General features: G+C 41.4%; 2 protein-coding genes across 5 annotated transcripts in view; one reads left to right on the plus strand and one right to left on the minus strand.

The window, feature by feature from the left end:
• The window catches only part of LOC144595827 (hyccin 2), a 29,266-nt gene extending 19,787 nt beyond the window's left edge, over positions 1 to 9,479 (minus strand). For 2 of the 3 annotated variants that reach the window (XM_078403553.1, XM_078403550.1), the window contains exons 1-4: positions 9,299 to 9,479; positions 3,083 to 3,158; positions 2,259 to 2,360; positions 1,930 to 2,109 (exon numbers count right to left, since the gene is read on the minus strand). In XM_078403553.1, the coding sequence (XP_078259679.1) occupies positions 1,930 to 2,109; positions 2,259 to 2,360; positions 3,083 to 3,133 (333 nt within the window). In that variant the 5' untranslated portion in view covers positions 3,134 to 3,158; positions 9,299 to 9,479. Of the gene's footprint in view, positions 1 to 1,929; positions 2,110 to 2,258; positions 2,361 to 3,082; positions 3,159 to 9,114; positions 9,256 to 9,298 lie in introns of those variants that run through there. The other variant, XM_078403551.1, reaches the window with a different exon arrangement.
• A 5,241-nt stretch (positions 9,480 to 14,720) lies between these two features.
• The window catches only part of cdk15 (cyclin-dependent kinase 15), a 34,880-nt gene continuing 29,949 nt past the window's right edge, over positions 14,721 to 19,651 (plus strand). Inside the window, exons 1-2 of one of the 2 annotated variants that reach the window (XM_078403555.1) lie at positions 14,721 to 15,005; positions 18,097 to 18,128. In XM_078403555.1, the coding sequence (XP_078259681.1) occupies positions 14,960 to 15,005; positions 18,097 to 18,128 (78 nt within the window). In that variant the 5' untranslated portion in view covers positions 14,721 to 14,959. Of the gene's footprint in view, positions 15,006 to 18,096; positions 18,129 to 18,259; positions 18,925 to 19,651 lie in introns of those variants that run through there. The other variant, XM_078403554.1, reaches the window with a different exon arrangement.

Genomic DNA, 19,651 nt, shown 5'->3' on the forward strand with positions numbered 1-19,651 from the left:
TCAATTTAATATAAATATCGATAAAAGTGGGTTTGACATGGATTATCACGACTGACACATAGGAACTAGTCCCAAATCAAATTCAAATCACAAGGTTAATCATGGCTGTCGCAACCACAATAAATTCAACCCAAGAATGAAGATCCAAAACCAATGACGCATCATCCCCAAAAACATAACCCAGCTCCAAGACCCAGAAAGAACCCCCTGCCCCCCTCCAAATTAACTCCCCTCCCCCCCTAAAACTCAGCCCAACGCACCAGAAAACCACACACAGAAGAACAGATAAAGCAAAGAGAATGACACAAAGGGAAGACAGTCACAAAAAGCTGGAGTAACTAAGTGGGACAGGCAGCATCTCTGGAGAGAAGGAATGGGTGACGTTACAGCCGAGACCCTTTTTCAGACTGAAAGAAGGGTCTCGACCTAAAACATCACCCATTCCTTCTCTCCAGAGATGCTACCTGTTCTGCTGAGTTACTCCAGCTCTGTGTGTCTATCTTCAGTTTAAACCAGCATCTGCAGTTCCTTCCTACACATGACACAAAGGAAGTTACAAAGGAAAGAATGAGAATAACAGAAATACATGAACAGTTGCGAACATGCGAAAGTGAAGAACAGACAATAATTATTGACACCATTTCAATGTGAAAACTTACTAAATGAAGAAGACAATGAAAGTTGATGCTGGTTGGACACAAACAGCACTACAACCACAAGCTAATGTGCGACAACATCACAAGCTGGACAGTTTGTGCTTTTGATCACACTGGGTCAGCCAAAGAGTTGCTGGTCGGGTTCCTATTAAAACTTCCACACTGCACTACTTCAGAGGTTTCTCCCAAGAACATCATGACAAATTTAACGAAGGAAAGAAACACTACATGCGACACCAGGTCTGGATACAGGCTGATCCATGATTTCACACAGCGACTGATGCAGCTGCCTGGTAACTGGTCAATGTATCGGTGCCAAGATAGTGACCAATATGAGATAGTGTTTGATGTTGTTGGACAAAGTAAAGTAATGCTGAACTTGTGTCTTCTCTTTTCAAATTCTTATCCAAATTTATAAACTTGAAATTAGCTCCATAAGCTTTGAGGTGAAGCAATTTTTGCTTATAACCCTAAATTGGCACATTTCTTTTAATGTATTATATTCACTGTCCTGATCGCACATACGGATCCAGAGTCAGAGAGATCCAGGTCTAATATCAGCCCTGGAGTTAGGCACGACCCAGCCTTTATGTCAGGCCAGTGTCAAGAGAATGCCGCACGGTTTGTTTTTTTTAACTTTGAAATAATTCATCTTAAAACCAAGGCTTAACTTCTCTTTCGTGGTCAATGTTTAATTGGTTGTTGCCAAGATAGAACAGGTTAATTATTTTGTTGATCACACCAAGCATTGATTGTTCACCATGTTCCCCCTACAACAGTGGAGACACCATACAAATACATACTTGACTATAAAATGTTTGAGTGCCCTCGAATTGTGAATGGCACCATTGAAATGCAAGACATAAAATGCTGGAGTAACTCAAGGGGAAGGCAGCATCCCTGGAAAACATGGAGGTCACCTATCCATGTTATCAAGGGATGCTGCCTGATTTGCCATGTTACTTTATTATTAACTTTACAAATATTCACTCTTTTACAGCACAATGTTTCATGCGATGATATAATTGCAATTCAAATACTGTAGGGATGTGGTGATCGGTTTTTAACATGTATTATTGAATAAAAATGTATTCTAGGTCCACAGTTATCAGGCCTGACAGTCGGTGGGCACAGACACATATGCACTGTAAATCCAGCCACTCTGCATATTAACTCAATCATCAAATGAGAGTGATTTTGATTTGTAGTTTTGATTCTTGTCAGTTTTAATCCTTAAGCTCTCACACATATACATTTCCAATACGAAACTCACCAGATTGTAGATACCAAGTAGCAAAGCTTCGATGCAGCCATTGCAGTGTCTCTCTCTGCTTGATATAATGCGCAAATATCCCCAGATCAGTTCAGGTAAAAACTGTAGCGTAAACCTTTTCAATTTCACCTCAGAGCTCCGATACAACTCAAATAGCTGATGACAGACAGGTTCCAGTAACTACAGACAGAGCAAAGAGAGATAGAAATTACAAACAGCAACTCCATTCTAGGCCTCACCAGTTCTCCGCCATTAGCCAATCTTGCATCTTTCCCTTCCAATCAGCCCATCCCCAGTCCACATCACTAACTTGGCTACAGTGTTCTTACCTCATTGTTGGGATCCTGGATAACCTTGTAAAGAGCTGGCACTATCGTATTGTTCTGGTGGAGGGTTGCTGCATAAGTGGATATCTGAGTTTCAGGGAGAGTCTGTCAAAAGGTTGAGGAGAAGTGATTATAAATAGATAGTCAATGAAAAAAGAAAAAGGTGAGCACCATTACCATCACAGTAAAGGATTAGTTGTCCTTGGTAGAGGATTAATGTACATTTATGTGAAGCTCAGTACTTCCAGAGTCAAAATTGGAACGGTTGCCCATTATCATATCTTCGGTATAATCACCATCCAACAAGATAACAGGCAGAATTACTGCTAGCCTCGGCTGGAACACTTGAAAGGCAATGGCACCACAAAACAATCCCATCAAATATCAAGATCGATTCAGATATTGCGTCAAACTGCCAGCATTCTAAGGACAGACCCTCAGAAATAACAGAAGAAGGATCCCGACTTAAAACGTCACCTATCCATATACTCAAGATACTGCCTGACCAGCTGAATTACTCCAGCACTTTGCATCTTTTTTTACCATATAAAGGGCAGCACATCAGGTCTAACCAAGTAAAGCTGAGAATAAACAAACAGAAAGTATACCACTCCACTAAGTGGCTGAATGAAAAATGCATCTTTCATAGAACAGGGTACCCCATTCGTCCATCGGTGAATAAACTTTGGTATGTAGCTTTGTCTAGTTAATGGCAGCACAGATTCTAGGAACCATTTGCCCTGATAAATATTTCCAAAACACCTGGGAGAACTTTCCAGTCAAAGATGTAAGAGCAAAACCTTCTAGGTGGGATCAAGTAATCTTACCTTGAATTGGGAGAGCCAGTCCTCCACAACCCCTCTGTCAGAGCCCAGCATCTTTTTTATCCTCACTTCTGGTTATCTATGAAGAAAGTGAAACTTTAATCACACTTTTTCAGAAACTTCATACAAATAACTTAAAAATTCTAACAAGCACACCCAGAAGCCAGATATGCAGGATCATTGGCAACACCACAGTATTGTGTGTGTAAAGGAGTAAAATGTTGCATGGTACACCAAGATGGAATGAATGGGAAAGTCAATAGCAGATAAAATTTTAAATGGCAAAGCATGAAGCCATTCACATCAGATCAGAGAAAATGGCAAACGACAAAGTTCAGTTGATGAGGTAGCTGGGATATGAGCATATCGAAGCTCACAAAAGTGAAATGGCACATTAGCTTAAGAAGTTGATACGTCCAGATGCAACAGCAAACATTTAATGCAATCTTTCAGAACATACAGAATGGATACATTCCAATGAGGAAGACCTATAATCAGTGGTTAATAAAAAGCACTGACTGAATTACTTTATTGCATCTCCTTTCATCTGTTGGATATTGGATAGGCCTTTTATTTGGACTCCATCAACAAGGGACCCCCACCATCCGGGCCATTCGACAATGGAGGCACAGAAGCCTGAAGTCACGCACCGTCTGGTTCAGGAACAGCTCGCTCCCTTCAACTATTAAAGTCTTGAACCAAATTGCACAATCTTAATCCCATCTCTAATTCGGCACTACTGATGCTGATTCGGGGATGAACCACCATGCTTTCCGAATTGATAACTGTCTACTTCAACTTGCTGATATTGAGGGAGAGAATGATCTGACACCATGTTACTAAGTTTGCGATATTCTTTCTGTACTCCTTCTTGGCATTGTTCGGAATTGGACCCACTGCAGTGGTGTCATCTGCAAACTTGTAGATGGAAGTAGAGCTGAATACATAGTCATGAATGCACAGGGAGTATAATACGAGACTGATACACCAGTGTTGAGAATTATTGTGGAGGATGTTTCGTCCTCTATCTGACATAGGCATCCTTGTTGTATGTGTTCCAGGGAGACGGCACCTGCTGTGGATGTTGTGAACGTAGGCAAACTGCAGTGGATCAAACATTTTGGAAGGCTGGTTAATGTGTACCAGTCTCAGTGTACTTCATGATGGTGGATGTCAAGAGTCACTGGATGGTAATCATTAAGGTATACTACCTTACTTTAGGGTGCACAAGAGGATTCTGATAATATTGCCCCTCTAGGTACACTTTTAAAAAAATATAAGGACTGAAGCCAACGGTAACCTCTAAAAGTGAATTGCCCTAACATAAGCCAGCTGAAATTGGATTAATCGAATTTTTAAGTTACACCACTGGAATGTACACCACATTAAAATACCCATAAACAGCAACTGGGATTTTCATGCCCTTAATCCTTCAAGTTCACCTTCGGCTTGTATCAAAACATGCATCGATAAGAAGTCACCATTTATGCTTATTCTCAATTGCCTGAGAGGTTGGCAGTGAGCTGCCTCCTTGACCCACTGCAGTATTTCTAGTGAAGGTTTTGCCGTGGTGCTATTGAATAGGGTGTTTAAACAGTAATCCTGTTGTATTTAAAAAAGTAGACACAAAATGCTGGAGTAACTCAGCGGGACAGGCAACATCTCTGGAGAGAAGTATAAAAAAAATAGATCCATCCAATTTCAGCAGTTTTATCTTGTGGGACATCACTTTTGGAAGTTACTGTTGGGTTGAGTCCACAAAAAAGAAATGTACCAAGAATGGCAGTACCATCAGAATCCTCCCACTCATCCTCATTAGAATGGAATGTTGCACCCCTGGAAAGGCAACTCTATTTTGATGCATGTACTGCCACACAATGCGTTACAAGCCAGTGACCCAGAGTGCTCAAGATAAACTGTACCACTAGAACAAAGCTCAAGCTGTTAATTAATGTCCCTGATCCACATGATACTTAGTGAACTTGAAATGCGCACATGCCAACTCTAATTCTCCACATAGCACAAGCTGCTGGCCTGAGCTGTATGCATGGTTTTCACCAGAGATAAGGAGTGCGACTGTAGGTAATAATCCAAATCTTCATGCTGTCCAGGTTCAGATGAAATTATAATGATGTTGGCAGATACCTGGCAAAGTCCAGTCCATTATTGACAGAGTGACACACAAAGTTCAAGTTGCCTATAGAAACTAGAATCATCCAGCTGCCAAGTTCATCATATGATCCAGAAGGACTCCATAACCATGCTACATATCTGCAGTTGCAAGTATTCCAGATTTAAAAAAGACATATTTTCAAATCATAATAATGTCCAATATGACTTCGTAGCAGAGAAGCTCTACCTTCTGGAAATAAAAATCCCTATTTATATAAAATTAATAAATGATTGTCATTAAATTTTAAGCCTATGGTACCTTTTAAAAAAAAATCCTGATAAATGTATTCTAGCTAGTTATGCAATATTTGCTAGTAATTCTTAGCCACACAATACAAGAAAGGCTAGGTGTTTGTTTTATACGGCCCGAGTTCTACAAATACTGACACACATCATGTTAGTGAAAAGAAAGTTACGGAAACTGTTTTTTGCAATGTATTTCAGCTAAATTATCAGGGATGGAGCATGAATTATAACACTCAATAAAGACTACGAAAATACCATCTAAAACAGTGTAAAATGGAAATTAAGATGCTTGTAGTTCAAACATTTTAGCAAGTCAGCAGTACATTGTTGTTCGTAAATGCAGGGGATAAACCAGTGAAAAGAGCTGCCAAATGTATAAAGCAGAAGTGATGCATCAATAAAACATTAAGATCGGCAGAAAAAATCATTATTAAAACTCCACTTCCCTTATAAGATTTCCTCTCAAGGAATTGACAGTACAATTAATTGACAGTACATTTTAAGACATAATTTCACAGCGACATTTGGCTTAAGAACCACCGAATTATTCAATGGTCTTCTCCCAAGTCACAATCTTGCTGCGAGTCTGTGTGTTGTAGATCAAATGTAGAACAAGGTCCAAGGTAATACCTGTCACAAGAAAAACGTACTCTAACAATTAGCACTGAAGAATGGTCAATCACTGCTGGATGTCACAGCCCAATAGGCATTGTCAGTCAATGCCTCCAAGGGAGAGTTCAGGTACTGAAGGATTTTTGTTTAAAAAAATGGAAGTTTGTTCCGAGATGTTCTGCCAATAAATTATGTAAATTATTCTCATCGAATGAGGACATCAAACACTGGGAAACCATAAACAGAGAGGAACGCAATGTTTCTGTCTTTGCTTCAATCTGTACTGAATTAATGTTATGAAAATTGTCTAAGGGACTTCAGTCCAGGAGCAGCAGAGGCTGGGTGCCGCAGCAACCAGAGAGGTCTGCACTTAGCATTACATCTGACAACAGATTCATGGACAGTTCCAGATTCAACAGTTTCTTCCCAGCTGTTATCAGATACCTGAATCATTCCATCAATAACTAGAGAGTGGTCCTGAGCTACTATCTACCTCATTGGAGACCCATGGACTATCTTTAATTGGACTTTACCTTGCACTAAACATTATTTCCTTTATCATGTATCAGTACACTGTGGATGGCTCGATTGTAACCATGTATTGTCTTTCTGCTGATTGGTTAGCATGCAACAAAAGCTTTTCACTGTACCTCAGTACGCGTGACAATAAAGTAAACTACAAAATGATGCAAAGACCTATCAGAATGATGCCTTCAGCTAGCAATCATTACATTTATTCTCGATTGGACCAAAACGACATTCCAGGAACCAAAGTCACACTAAATGGGGAAAGCAGATGCCGTGATTAAAACAAACACCTCCCCCCTCCCCTCCCTTGACAAACAATCTTAACAGCTTCAGATCAAATAGCTGAAAGCTGTTCAAGATTCATAACTTTCCTGCACATGGATGAGAGTTCAGACAATCACTGAAGAGGTTTCTCATGTCACCTTGGACGTGAGACTAACAAGAGAATGTTTTTTAAGCAGTTATATCTGATAGAGATCAGTCTGCATTCCAAATCTCGATTGCAGTGTTTAAAACAAAGGAGAAAAGCAGTCGCAGGCAGGGGACTCGACTAGTTAGATTAACAGCTATTACTGCCAGGAAGCTGCAGAATAATCAAAAGAGAAAGTAGCTCATCATTTAGGAAAGTGGAAAATAATTAAACAAAGTCAAAATGTTTATAAAAAAAAAAAAAATCATGATTGATATATTGACTCAAATTCTTTGAGAATGTAACAGGAACAATTGATAAAGGAAAACCTGTAGAGATAATATATTTAGATTTCCAAAAATCATTTGACAAGGTGCCACATAGGAGGCTGGTTCATAAATTAAAGGCCCGAGGTTTTGGAAAAAGTGTGTTTGAATGGACTTCAAACTGGCTGTCTAATGGAAAAAAAGAGTTGGAATAAACAGGTCCTTTTGAAACTTAGTTAAATAAAAGCTAATGGCATTTTAGTCTTCATAGCAAAAGAGTTGGAGTTTAATAAAAAACAGGTTGTTTTTATTGCAATTGCACCGGGCGTTCATGTGGTCTCTTCTGGAATACTGCATAGAGTTCTGGTCCCCTTATCTAAAAAAGGTATAACACTGGAGTAAGTACAAAGGAGATACATCATACTCCTGGATGAGAGGGTAGACACAAAATGCTGGAGAAACTCAGCGGGTCAGGCAGCATCTCGGGAGAGAAGGAATGGGTGACATTTCGGGTCGAGACCCTTCTTCAGACTGATGAGAGGGCTGATGAGAGACTAAATAGTTTTAACCCATGTTCCTTTAGAGTTTAGAAGAATGAAGGATGACCTATTCAAAAACAAGATCCCATGGGAACTCGACAGGGTGGAAGCTGAAATGTTCTTACGAGTCGGAGAGTCTCAAACAAGGAGACATAATCACATGATAAGGGGCCTGTCATTTGAAACCGAGGCACTCAGAAATTTCATCTCAGAGGGTGGCAAATCCTTGGGATGGTGAAAATTGGATCATTTGAAGTGTTTAAAGTGGAGGGTATAGATCAAATAGTGGGGTACAGAGAAATGGCACAGGGGAGGAATTGAGACCAGCATAAATCAGCTATGATCTTACTGAATGGCAACACAGGCTTGAAGGCCAAGCGACCACTCTTGTTTTTATTTACTTACATTAAATGAGATACCTGATGTTGTGTTTTAAAAGGTTGCAGTTTATTCTTGCCTTCAAATTAAAACTGCAAGTGGAGAAAGGAAGGGAGTGAAGGCACAAGGAACAGTAGATGCTGAAATCCTGAACAAAAACAAACTGCTGGAGTGAGAGAAATACAGGGAACATCAAGATAAAGTAGTGTAAATGAGGATTTCAATGAATATTCTCATCTCTACTACATCTACTATAAGTTTTCAAGAATGTGTGATACTTTGTCGAACAGCTAGCCACCTGACAATAAACAAACGTGATACTGTGCAGTAGCTTATAATGGGAACTGAACTTATATAACACAGATGTCAAACGTCACGGCCACAGCAAGCCTATTACACCTTGTCCCTGAACAGTACAACCAGTCTGTGCATGTAACCTCTGCTCTCACTTTCCAGCCCCAGACCCCCCCCCCCCCCCCCCCACACAATAATGTTAATGATTATCTTCGACACACAACAGAAAAATGCAATACCGTGAGTAGATCAGACGATGCAATGGAAGTACGATTAAACAGGAACACACCAACGTACAGTCATCACAGGAATAGCTGGGCATGTGCCAACTATTTGGAACGGGGCAGAGATCGGAACACTCCACTTTGGACAGTACCCGACCCTGCCTAAACCTGAAGGGTCTTGACCCGAAACGTCACCCATTCCTTCTCTCCAGAGGTGCTGTCTGTCCCGCTGAGTTACTCCAACTTTTTGTGTCTATCTCCTGCCTAAACCTTGCCCAGTCTGGAGAAGGGTCCGACCCAAAAACGTCGTATGCCCATTCCTTTCTGAGATGCTGCCTGACAGCAATTTTTAATTTTTTTTACTCACAATTCCAGTATCTGCAATCTCTGGTGTTTGCCTCGACACACACTTCCTTTCCATTCATCCTCCCCACTCATTCACCCTCTTCTCTCCACTCTGCCCTTGTACGTTAACCGGCTCGTAGCCTACGCGCACATCCGACCCGCCTTTCCATTGGCCGTCCCACTCTCCGCGTGATCCCGGGTCCTACCTGTGCGGCTTGCAGTGGCTACAGCTGCGTCGACGGGCCGAAGTGTGGCCGAGGCATGCGGTCAGGCCCGGTGCAGCGGCCCGCTGCCGGCGGCTCGCCGCATTCTGCCGCCTCAATAACATCCAGGAGCCAGCCTCCGGCTTCGCTCCATCCGGGAGCTTCATTGGACCACTGCCCTCCGCCACCCCGTTCCATTCGCACAGGCCATTGGTTCCAGGAATCAGTGTCACACTCTTACCTGGCCGGCGGTAACACGGCCGGTGTCACATTGTAAACCGTCCGGGTATCCAGGCACCGTGGCGCACGCTGGACGCAACTCTACCCATGGTTATGAAGTTGGATCTCACAATCCTCTGGAGGGCCCCCAGGATGCCAAGACCTCTCCCGCTCTTCTAAATGCGAGTGGGAGGCCGCTGTGGAGAATGACCCATCCCAACATTCTGGGCAGCGGCGTTAATAGGGCGGGTGCAACCGCGAGCAGCACGCTGGGCATAACATGCCCCATCAGTCGTGACTGAGTGAGAAATAAGTGTGAGAGGTAGACAGAAGGCATTAGGTTTATTGGCGGTCTTATTTTGAAGTTTACCGCTCGGGACCGATTCAGCAAGCACAAACCTCCAGCTTTCACAGTAATCAAAAGCAGATGCCACCATTTCAAAGACAATGTTTAAATACCCAGCATTGTATTAGAGTAACTCACCGGCAGCATCTCCGGAGAGAAGGAATGGGTGAGATTTCGGGTCGAGACTCTTCTTCAGACTGGAAAAGTTGAAACATCACCCTTCCGTGTTCTCCAGAGATGCTGCTTGTCCCGCTGAATTTACTCAGCATTTTGTGTCTATCTTCGGTGTAAACAAGCATCTGCAGTTCCTTCCTACACATGAAATATTACTTGGAGGACCAAAAATTTCTGTATGCTTTAATTTCCATTGATGATCACAAAGTCAAATTTTGTAAGAGCTTAATGTCAGTTCCCTGATGTTTCCTGGATTATCTTCTGAGTTGCATTAGCCATTTCATGGTAATAAAAAGGAACAGCAGACACTGTTTTATGAAAGGAAAAAATGAAATTCTGGAATAACAGCGGGTCAAACAGCATCTCTGAAGAACATGGGTAGGGGACGTTTCAGGTCACGATCCTTTTTCAGACCATTCCATGGTATTCTGTTGAGAAATAAAAGTGTGTGCCCTATTACCTCACAAGTACGCTAGCACGCTGAAAAAATCACCATCCATTCCCACATAATTGATGCATCGGTTGCCATCAATCACATTTGCCCATTCAAAGCAGTTTCCCCAAAAGAAGTTACATACATTCATTACAAGCTGTTCTTTGACTTTTAGGTGTGCTTGTTAAAAAACATCAAGGGGAGTAGAGAGAACTTTGCATAGCTGTTCATTTTTAGTGACATGACTGGTGGTCCAACTTACAACTTACAAATGTTTGTTCATTTTATAGACCAGTACACAAGGTTCCCTGAGAAAATAATCAAATATATCTAATTACACTTTTCATGACTTAAAGTAGAATAGCTTTATGGATGGTCTTGTATCTCTTTTGTATCTACCTAACATTATGAGGCCAGATATACCCATGGTACAATTTTAGGTATGGAATATATAATGGAAATTATCCTTTCATTTTGTTCAGAAAAACAGCAAAATCTTTCTGTCTAATGCATTACTAGAGGTAGAAAGTATAGATTAAACATTTTGATTTGGCCCCATTTTAGTTTCATTAGGTACCATTAGGCCAAAATGAGAAATTAAAATTGGGAATTGTCAGATTTGACAAACAATGCTCAATTTTTATTTTCCCAGCTAAAACTATAATTTTTGGGAGCAATACCAAGTACAAATACCAATGGGTGCACTTTTTAAGCTAGGATTTCATCATTTCCTTAGACAAGGTAAAAAAACGTTTGCCTTGTGTCTTGAAAAGTAATAAGCTTTTTTGAAGAGGTTATGTTATGCCTCCGATTGGTGAACTCTTTCACTCATCACCATGCTGTATCTAAAAAAAGGTTCTTAAAGTCGTAAAAATACTAAACCTCAGCCTATGCCTCCGTACCTTTATCTGTACCTTTTTTCAGGATTCCATGGGATTATTTATCAGAAGGGAGATATAAGTATTAAAACATGTAAATTTTCCTCTTAAATCTAAAGTTAGTTAAAATAGATAAGTTAGGTAAAATGTGCAAAAAGACTAATTTGAATCATTCAAGAGATTGAATGTTTAAAACTGCTGATTTTTTATGTATGATAGTCTCATGTCCAAAACACTTTCAGAAATCATATAAAATCAATGAAAAGGACACAAGACCTTTGTGGAATTCACTTTCTTACTTTTATTTTCCAACACATTTGAGATCAATATTTCATTAACTCAACACAGTAGTAAGTAAACAAAATAAAGAGGGGAAAATAGGTGAAACAAAAACTTTGTAAATTACTTCACCAAGTACTTAAGAAGTGCTGAGGTCATAAAATATTCTCACACTTTAAGTTGCTTCAAAATCAAAATGATTCAACTATTTTAAAAAGAAGCGCGCACACACACACACACACACACACACACACACACACACACACACACACAAACACACACACACAGAGTGTAACACGTACAGCAAAAGCTAAAATATGTATTTTCAAAATCAGAAAGATAGAGGCAAACACCCTTTCATCTAATCCTTTCATAAAAACATGTTTTCATATTACATACTCTCCTATAATGTACAGTTCCAAAAACTCCATTTGCTCTGTATTTTTCTTTTTATCAATGAACGAAAATCCCAGTCTTGGATCTGCTCTTGTAGCCACATTAATGTCTGGTCCAGCTGAGTTTCTGGTCAACAGAGATCCCAGGACATCAAAGATGTCTCCGCCACCAAAATGCCATTGAATGCCAGCTAATTGATGGGATGCTTTCTTGCTAGAGATGCCTGGCACAAGTGGCATGAACTTTACCAGCCATACCTGGCTGTGCTTTATCTTGTGTAAGGTACACCTCTGAAGAAGGGTCTCGACTACATCCAAACGTGACATCAGTGAACATATAACGACAATATTGTGCGCTACTTTACTGATGATTAGGTGCTGTGACTGGGTGATAATTAGCTGGATGGGATTTGTCCTGCTCTTTATGGACAGGACATATGCGGGCAATTTTCTGCATTGTTGGTTGGTGTCATTGTTGTAACCTTAATTGTACAGTTTGGCCAGAGGTGAAGATAATTCTGGAGGTTTCATTCTTTATATCAGCATCTTTGGAATGAAGAAACACGAAGCATGTACTCTGTTCCAAGCTCTGTCATCGGAAGAGATTACAAGGCAAGGAGAGGTAACTATTTGAAACCTCCTTGAAAAAATCGCAAATCCTCACCGATTCTTGGGAATCTATGGCACATGACCAAACAAAGTTGAGAAGGGGCCATTGGGAAGGTATCAGAAAGTGTTTATTTGTCATGCGTATGGGATATGATCTGAAACAATTTGCTGCAGTTTCACAGGCACAAGTATAATGGTTCAGTGATGATATACGGTTATGGTTAGGGTTGTGCAGGGTGATTCAGGAACCTGCTGCGTGAACCTAGAGTAAAGGTTCTCAGGCCCCTGTACCTTCTTTCCTATGGTAGCAGCAAGAAGAGAGCATGGCCAGGGTGGTGTGGGTATTTGATGATATTAGCTGGCTTCATGAAGCAGCATTTCTGTAGATCTCTGATGGTGGAGAGGTCAGTTTAGGTGATGGATCAGGCAATGGCTACCACCCTGCAGCTTCCTTTAATTTTGAGCATTCAAATTAATGTACCAGTCCATGATACAACCAGTCACTATCCACTCCATTGTACACCTGGAGAGGTTACCAGTTCTTCGTCCAGCGATGGGAGCATTGTCAATGAATTTAAAGATGGTGTTGGAGCTGTGAATGGCTACATAGTTATGAGTATACAAGAGGGGGTAGAGCAAAGAATTAAGCACATGGCCCTGAGTGGCCATCCCAGTGCTGATGCTCAAAGAGGAAGAGGTGTTGTTGCCAAACCATACTGATTGAGGTCTGTGAATGAGGACTGCAAGAATCCAGTTGTTATTAGGAGAAGCCAAAATCCAGTTCCCAAAATTTGTCCGTGATTTTTGAAGGGATGAAGATGATGAATGCTGAGCTGTGGTCAATGAACATCAACCAGTAGGTGCTTCAATATGTGTTCCTGTTGTTCAAGTGGTCCCACTCTGAGTGGAGAGTCAGCGAGATCACATCTACTATTGATCTGTGTTGGTGGCAGGTGAATTGAAGTTGGTCCAGATCATTACTGAGTTAATAGACAATAGACAATAGGTGCAGGAGTAGGCCATTCAGCCCTTCGAGCCAGCACCGCCATTCAATGCGATCATGGCTGATCACTCTCAATCAATACCCCGTTCCTGCCTTCTCCCCATACCCCCTCACTCCGCTATCCTTAAGAGCTCTATCCAGCTCTCTCTTGAAAGCATCCAACGAACTGGCCTCCACTGCCTTCTGAGGCAGAGAATTCCACACCTTCACCACTCTCTGACTGAAAAAGTTCTTCCTCATCTACATAGTTATGAGTATACAACCAATGATTATAACCAATCTGTCAAAACACCTAATTGCAAAGGATGTAAATGCCACTGGTTCGTAGTCATTGAGGCACCTCACCTTGCTCTTCCTTGGCACTGGTATCATGGATATCCTTTCAAAGTAAGTGGGGACCTTGGACTATAGTACGACAAGGTTGAAGATGTCTGCAAAAACCCCAGCCAGATGGTCCACACAGAATTTAAGAACAAGGCCAGATATGGGCTGGGCACTTTCTGGGAGTTCACCCTCATGAAAAAATTGCTGTCACAATATCATTAAGTCCAGCTGCAAGTAAAAGGTCTATACAAGCAGCTCAAACACCCCGTCAGGCACCCGAGCCCATTTGTGGAATGATTTGTGGTTTATTGGCCTTATTGATTACCTCAGAATCCACAAAACTAGTGTGGAAACGAGACTGTCTGAAAGGAAAAGGTATGTATGTCCATGTTTAGGGGTGAGACTGTTCTGGTGTTAGTTAGTGTCTGTGCTTGGTTTGTGTTCTGAGGCTAAATTTTTGTGTCAAATTTAGTTTGAGCATCAGGCTTCATTTGACAGTCTATTAGATTTAATTGACATTCTCTGTGTCGGGGTTTGCTTGCATGCCGGGATTTTCTATGAAGTTACTTTGTAAGTGTGGTTACATTATATGGTGCGGTTAGTTAGGTTGAGCACTGAGTTTAATTTTGCTGTGTGCTGGGGTTAGTTTGGTGACTGCGTTTTATTTGCTTGTGAGCTGGGATTAATTTGGGTGCTGGGACTCCTGTTTAGCACCAGATTTAATTTGTCTGTGCTGGGGTTAATCTGGCTGCTCTGTTCAAATTCTGTGCCGGCATCAGTTTGCCTGTGTGGTATAGATGCTGAGGAGAGCTGCATTTTCTCGTGTGCCCGGGAGGGAGAGATAGTCAGTGTGATCACACACACTGGGCAGTCAACATCAACGCTGTGCAACGGCATCTCTGTGCCGTTCCGAAGCAGCAGCTGCCAGGATAGGTGGGCTGCCGTGGATGCTGGGGGCAAGCGTTGTGCCGAGTCAATGAATCAGACCCGGCACCGTCGTTGGGATGAAGAACCTCAGGCAGGCTGCATCAGAGACTCTGACACGGTTAGGTGAGCAATGAACACACAGCATCACGGAGCAGGCGGAGACAACCCGACCCAAACACCTGCCGCAGGCCACGGCACAACGGGCCCTGTCCCCTCAATATTAGCTGGCCTCTGAAACATTCCCGCTCTTGAAACCCTCGGCACAAATCACTGTTAACCCCTCGAGGTCAAGGACACACCGTTCTCTGCCTTCTCTTGCAAGCAATAGAAGGAATTGATGTTGTCTAGCATGGGATTACACAGTAACGGACGGCTGTTTCCGAAATAGAATGATGTGAGCCTTGGACGAAAGTCCAAATGTATTACCAACCTAAAGGAACAGTCCCATCCGATGAATGAGACTTCATTCAACAACCAATGTGGAGCTGATCTCCCAAACCCTTGTTGAGATCCTTGCTTCTAATCCTTGTATTCTAATCTGTTGGAGTGTGCGTGTGCAGTATGAGAGGGGGTTGGAGTGGTTACAAGCTATTGGGTAAATGATCTCGGGTAAAGCATCTTCCAGAGGAGAAGAAAAATATCCCCAAAAAACATGAATGGAAAGTGATTATATTGCTGGATTAACAATGTGGAGAATGTAAATTTAAAACTAATTGCTATTAAATCCAGGAGACAATCCAATGGCCTTTAAGGAAATAAATGTGCTGTTTAGTCAGGTTAAAATGTGATTTTATTCTTGAACAAACCTGGTTGGCTCTTGTTTGTCCTCTGAAGTGGCCGTTCAACCCTTAATCCTTCACATGTTCAAAATTTACCTACATATTCTCAATGCAGTGGAAATGGGCAACAGATGCTGGCCATGTCAGCAATCCTTCGTCCCAAGAGTGACTCAGAATAGTCAAACAGAGAATAGTTGAACAGATAGAAACAATGTTATCAAATTTAGGGATTGATTTGAGTGATTTCATGTTATGGTATATTTTTCTTGGCTGGTTCAGTTTATGTTGAGATTTAGTATTAATCCTCAAGTGTGTACATCAAAATTGTGTAATTATTACAATGACACCCAGACACTAATGACTGAGTTTGCGCTGGGTTTAGGATGAAATGTTTTAGAGCAATAAGAATTTTTTTCCTCAATACTAACCAACAAAAATCAATTAATCTCTATTTGTAAACTTTCATGTCTTTTTAAGGAGGGAGGTTTCAGATTTCCAGTGCCCTTTGAGTGAAGAATGGTTTTCTAACATGATTTCTCTGCATTTACCTTATCAACTACTTCGATTACCTTAAAACCCTCAATTAATACACTGCATGATCTTTGATACTTCACATGTTTTGTCAGTGCAAGTTGGCCTCATACTGTCACAGCAGTATTGTTATAGTGCCCCACACTAAACTCCACCATGATTTCCCCTCTCCTTCCTACCCCTATCTTGCCCCAGAACTGAATGCATTAATAACCATAGACTTCCCCACAGTGCTGTAATCTGCACAGGACCCCATTGTAAAAGAGTTGGCTGACCTTTAGGAATCCTGTGGGCTTTTTTAACTGGGTCTTTGGACATTTCTGATGCATCTTTGACAATCTTCCTGCCTGGTTCACCTTGGAGGGATAAGGAAAGGGAAGCTGGAAAATCTAGAACTGAGTGTCAGCATTTCTGTTAGTGCTGAGGAGAAGCTTTAGGTTGTTTCTGGGGATGGCTTTTACCAGCTGAATCACCATGATAATAACACATGCCCAGGTATGAGTGACAGTTTTAAGGTTAAGATACACCAATTTTCTAGAACAAACAAGACAGCTTTGTAAAATTAAAGGGGTTTGGAATTAATACCTTTTGCAGTAGAGCACAAAAGATTGTCATGGAAACTAAGATGGTTGCCTTGGCAAACACGGCATCCAGTGGGATGGACTTGCATTTTTACTTCACTCTTAAAGGAGGCAATCTTTGCAATTGATAAAGTGAGGTGAGGTACTTCATTGGGTTGAGCTGGTAAATGCTCAGAGCTTGTGCTTCATAAATTAAAGTTTCAGAGCTCTGGCAGGCTCTTTCAGTATCAATCATGGTTGAAAAGTCAAGTACTTGGGAGACATAGGCATTAAGCTTGCAGCCTCCACAGGTGGTGTAGGAACTTTAGTGCTGGGTAAGACAAGTTTAATTTAGGCGCTTTTTAAGTTCCCTTTTAATTTGCTTTATGGCAGGATCAGCCTCTTCCCAATGACTGGTGTGTGGATTCTGCGCTTCCAGTGACTGAAAAAACTACAAAGCCATTTGACTGATCTTGGCATAAAACAATTTAAGAGGGAGTTTAGAAAAGTATTATATGTAGTCAGCAGACACTGGGTCAAGTAGAAACTCTCTCAAGGTGATAAATTATTTAACAGAATAAAGAAGATAACTCAGAATAGTGCTGTGAATTAAACCAAAGGAATTTGAGCAAAGCTGAGAAAGAACTACCGTCAAAAGCAATGTAGCATAAATACCCAGCAGTAATTATTTACTTTGAATTTTAAATGAAACTGCAAAGAATGAACTTCAATGCAGAAATTATTTTACCATTGGAATGGATTTTAATTTTGTGTGTATATGTTACAGTGAATGGAATTCATGGTATCAGAGTGATGTGTTTCAATTTTGTGAGTAGGAGGAGTCAATCTGGCAAAAGTTAGGCTTCATTTGTATGGGATGTTGGGGGAGGGAGAGGCCAGGTGGTGCTTAATCCATCAGAGGAATGGGTTTCAATGGTTAGGTTGATATCTGTGGATCAGCCCTGAAAGCAAACACCATAATTACCTCTCTCTTACTTATCAGTTCAGATGTCCCAAAATGTCCCCTCAATTCGTCCTATTGGCTACGAGCTGCAGAGTGCAAAAATATTCTGACTTCTGAATATTCTGAATCCTGACTTCCTGTTTGTAGTTCCCACCCAGTATTGAACGTATTCCCAAGGTTTAATTTGTTCAATCCTTGCAATGATCATGGATTGTATTACAATAATATTTTTGGCCTTTTGTGCAGAGTTTGATACTTACAGCAAAACATTCCCTATTGTGCTCTCATTTCAGACTCTGCTTTTGTTGAACAACTAACCATTCACTGTTTTTGAGCACTCATCCTTTTAGAGAATTCACTCTGTACTTTATTCTCAACAGGTCTGACACACCGTCATCCTGGATATAAAGAGGTAAATGTCACAGATATCTTGTTTTCAGATGGTGGATGCATCTGGCAAGGTTGCTGTGTATTGGCCATCCCCAGAGCTGATAGTTGGCACTGGTGTATCACAAAGGTGGGAGGGATAGGAGGAAGAGAAGGAAGAGGAGGAGGAGGAGTAGGAAATCCTTTATTGGAAGGAGTGGAGATCACGAGCCTAGCTTTGGGAACTCCCCCAACTGTGCTGAAGCTCTTCCTTTGGAGGCTCTACCTCGTCATTGGTGCCTGCCACCCCCCCCCTCCTGGCCTGTCCATATCTGAGCCTCCCTTATGGCCGCCAGCCACTGTCTTCTGGGTTCCTGCACCAGCTCACTGGAAGTTTTCAATGACAAATAAAGAATATGCAATATTCATGATGTCATACCAGTACACTACCTTTCCGTTTCTCTGTCTGCCTCTCTCTGTACTGAATGTCTCCACCCCCTTAGCCTCTTTCTTGCTTGGATTTGGATTTAACTAAACATGGAACAGCCTCCAGCTTTCCAATTTGCCTGCTCGTCCTTTAAAACTAGGCAATGCATGGGTTGCAGCACACAGAGAGAGCTGTGTGTTTTGTTTTAGAGTTGCTTGCATTCCTCCATGAAAGAGGACTGTGTGACAGGTCACAGGACCGAGCCTTGTGACTGAGGCGAGCAGTGATGGTTTGGTCAAGCAGGAAAGGGCCTTTGCTGTGAAAGACAATGCCCCGGTGGGTAAGAATCTGCTGCTGTCCAAGACCAGAGTCCAGGCCGGAGAGCCTCGAGTGTTCCAGGAAGGCTTCCTTTGAGGTAATATCAAACTGATAAGGGGAATGAAGAGGAATTTCTTTAGCCAGAGGGTGGTGAATCTGTGGAATTCATTGCCACAAAGGGCTGTGGAGGCCAAGACATTGGGTATTTTTAAAGCGGAGATTAATTAAAAAGGGCATCAAACATTATGGGGAGAAAGCAGGAGAATGGGGTTGAGGGGAAAAATTAGATCCACGATGATTGGATAGCAGAGTAGACTCAATGGCCAAATGGCCTAATTCAGTTCCTATGTCTTATGGTTTTCACCGGTCATGAGGAATGTGAAGAGACCGAGGTAAATAGAGAAGACAAAAGGAAATAAAGGTTATCTAGATTAGGTAAATGAGGGAGACCACATGAATCTTTATTTGCTGTACATAACTCTGTATCAAAAGTCCTTCACAGTCTCAAAGAGTGAAAAGCAAGTGTAAATACATAGAATGAACAGCAAAAGGGAACCACAACCTCGAGAGCAGTGCAGCAGAAACAAAATTCAGATCCACAAAAATAGTGGGTTTAAATTTTCAATCCAATTCAATGATTGCATTCTGATTAGATTTGTGGTTTACGTTTACGTTTTGTTGTTTTCCCACCAGTGATTAATGTTTGCAACATAAGAATCAGGATGTTATCAATTTCTGGGAATAATCTTCATAAATAGTGACTACATAATAGGATTTTTTGTAAAAAGAGGGGGATAATTGCAGACTGGATGTTAACTGATTGA

This window comes from Rhinoraja longicauda, chromosome 8, assembly GCF_053455715.1.
Source record: "Rhinoraja longicauda isolate Sanriku21f chromosome 8, sRhiLon1.1, whole genome shotgun sequence".
NCBI lineage: Eukaryota > Metazoa > Chordata > Chondrichthyes > Rajiformes > Arhynchobatidae > Rhinoraja > Rhinoraja longicauda.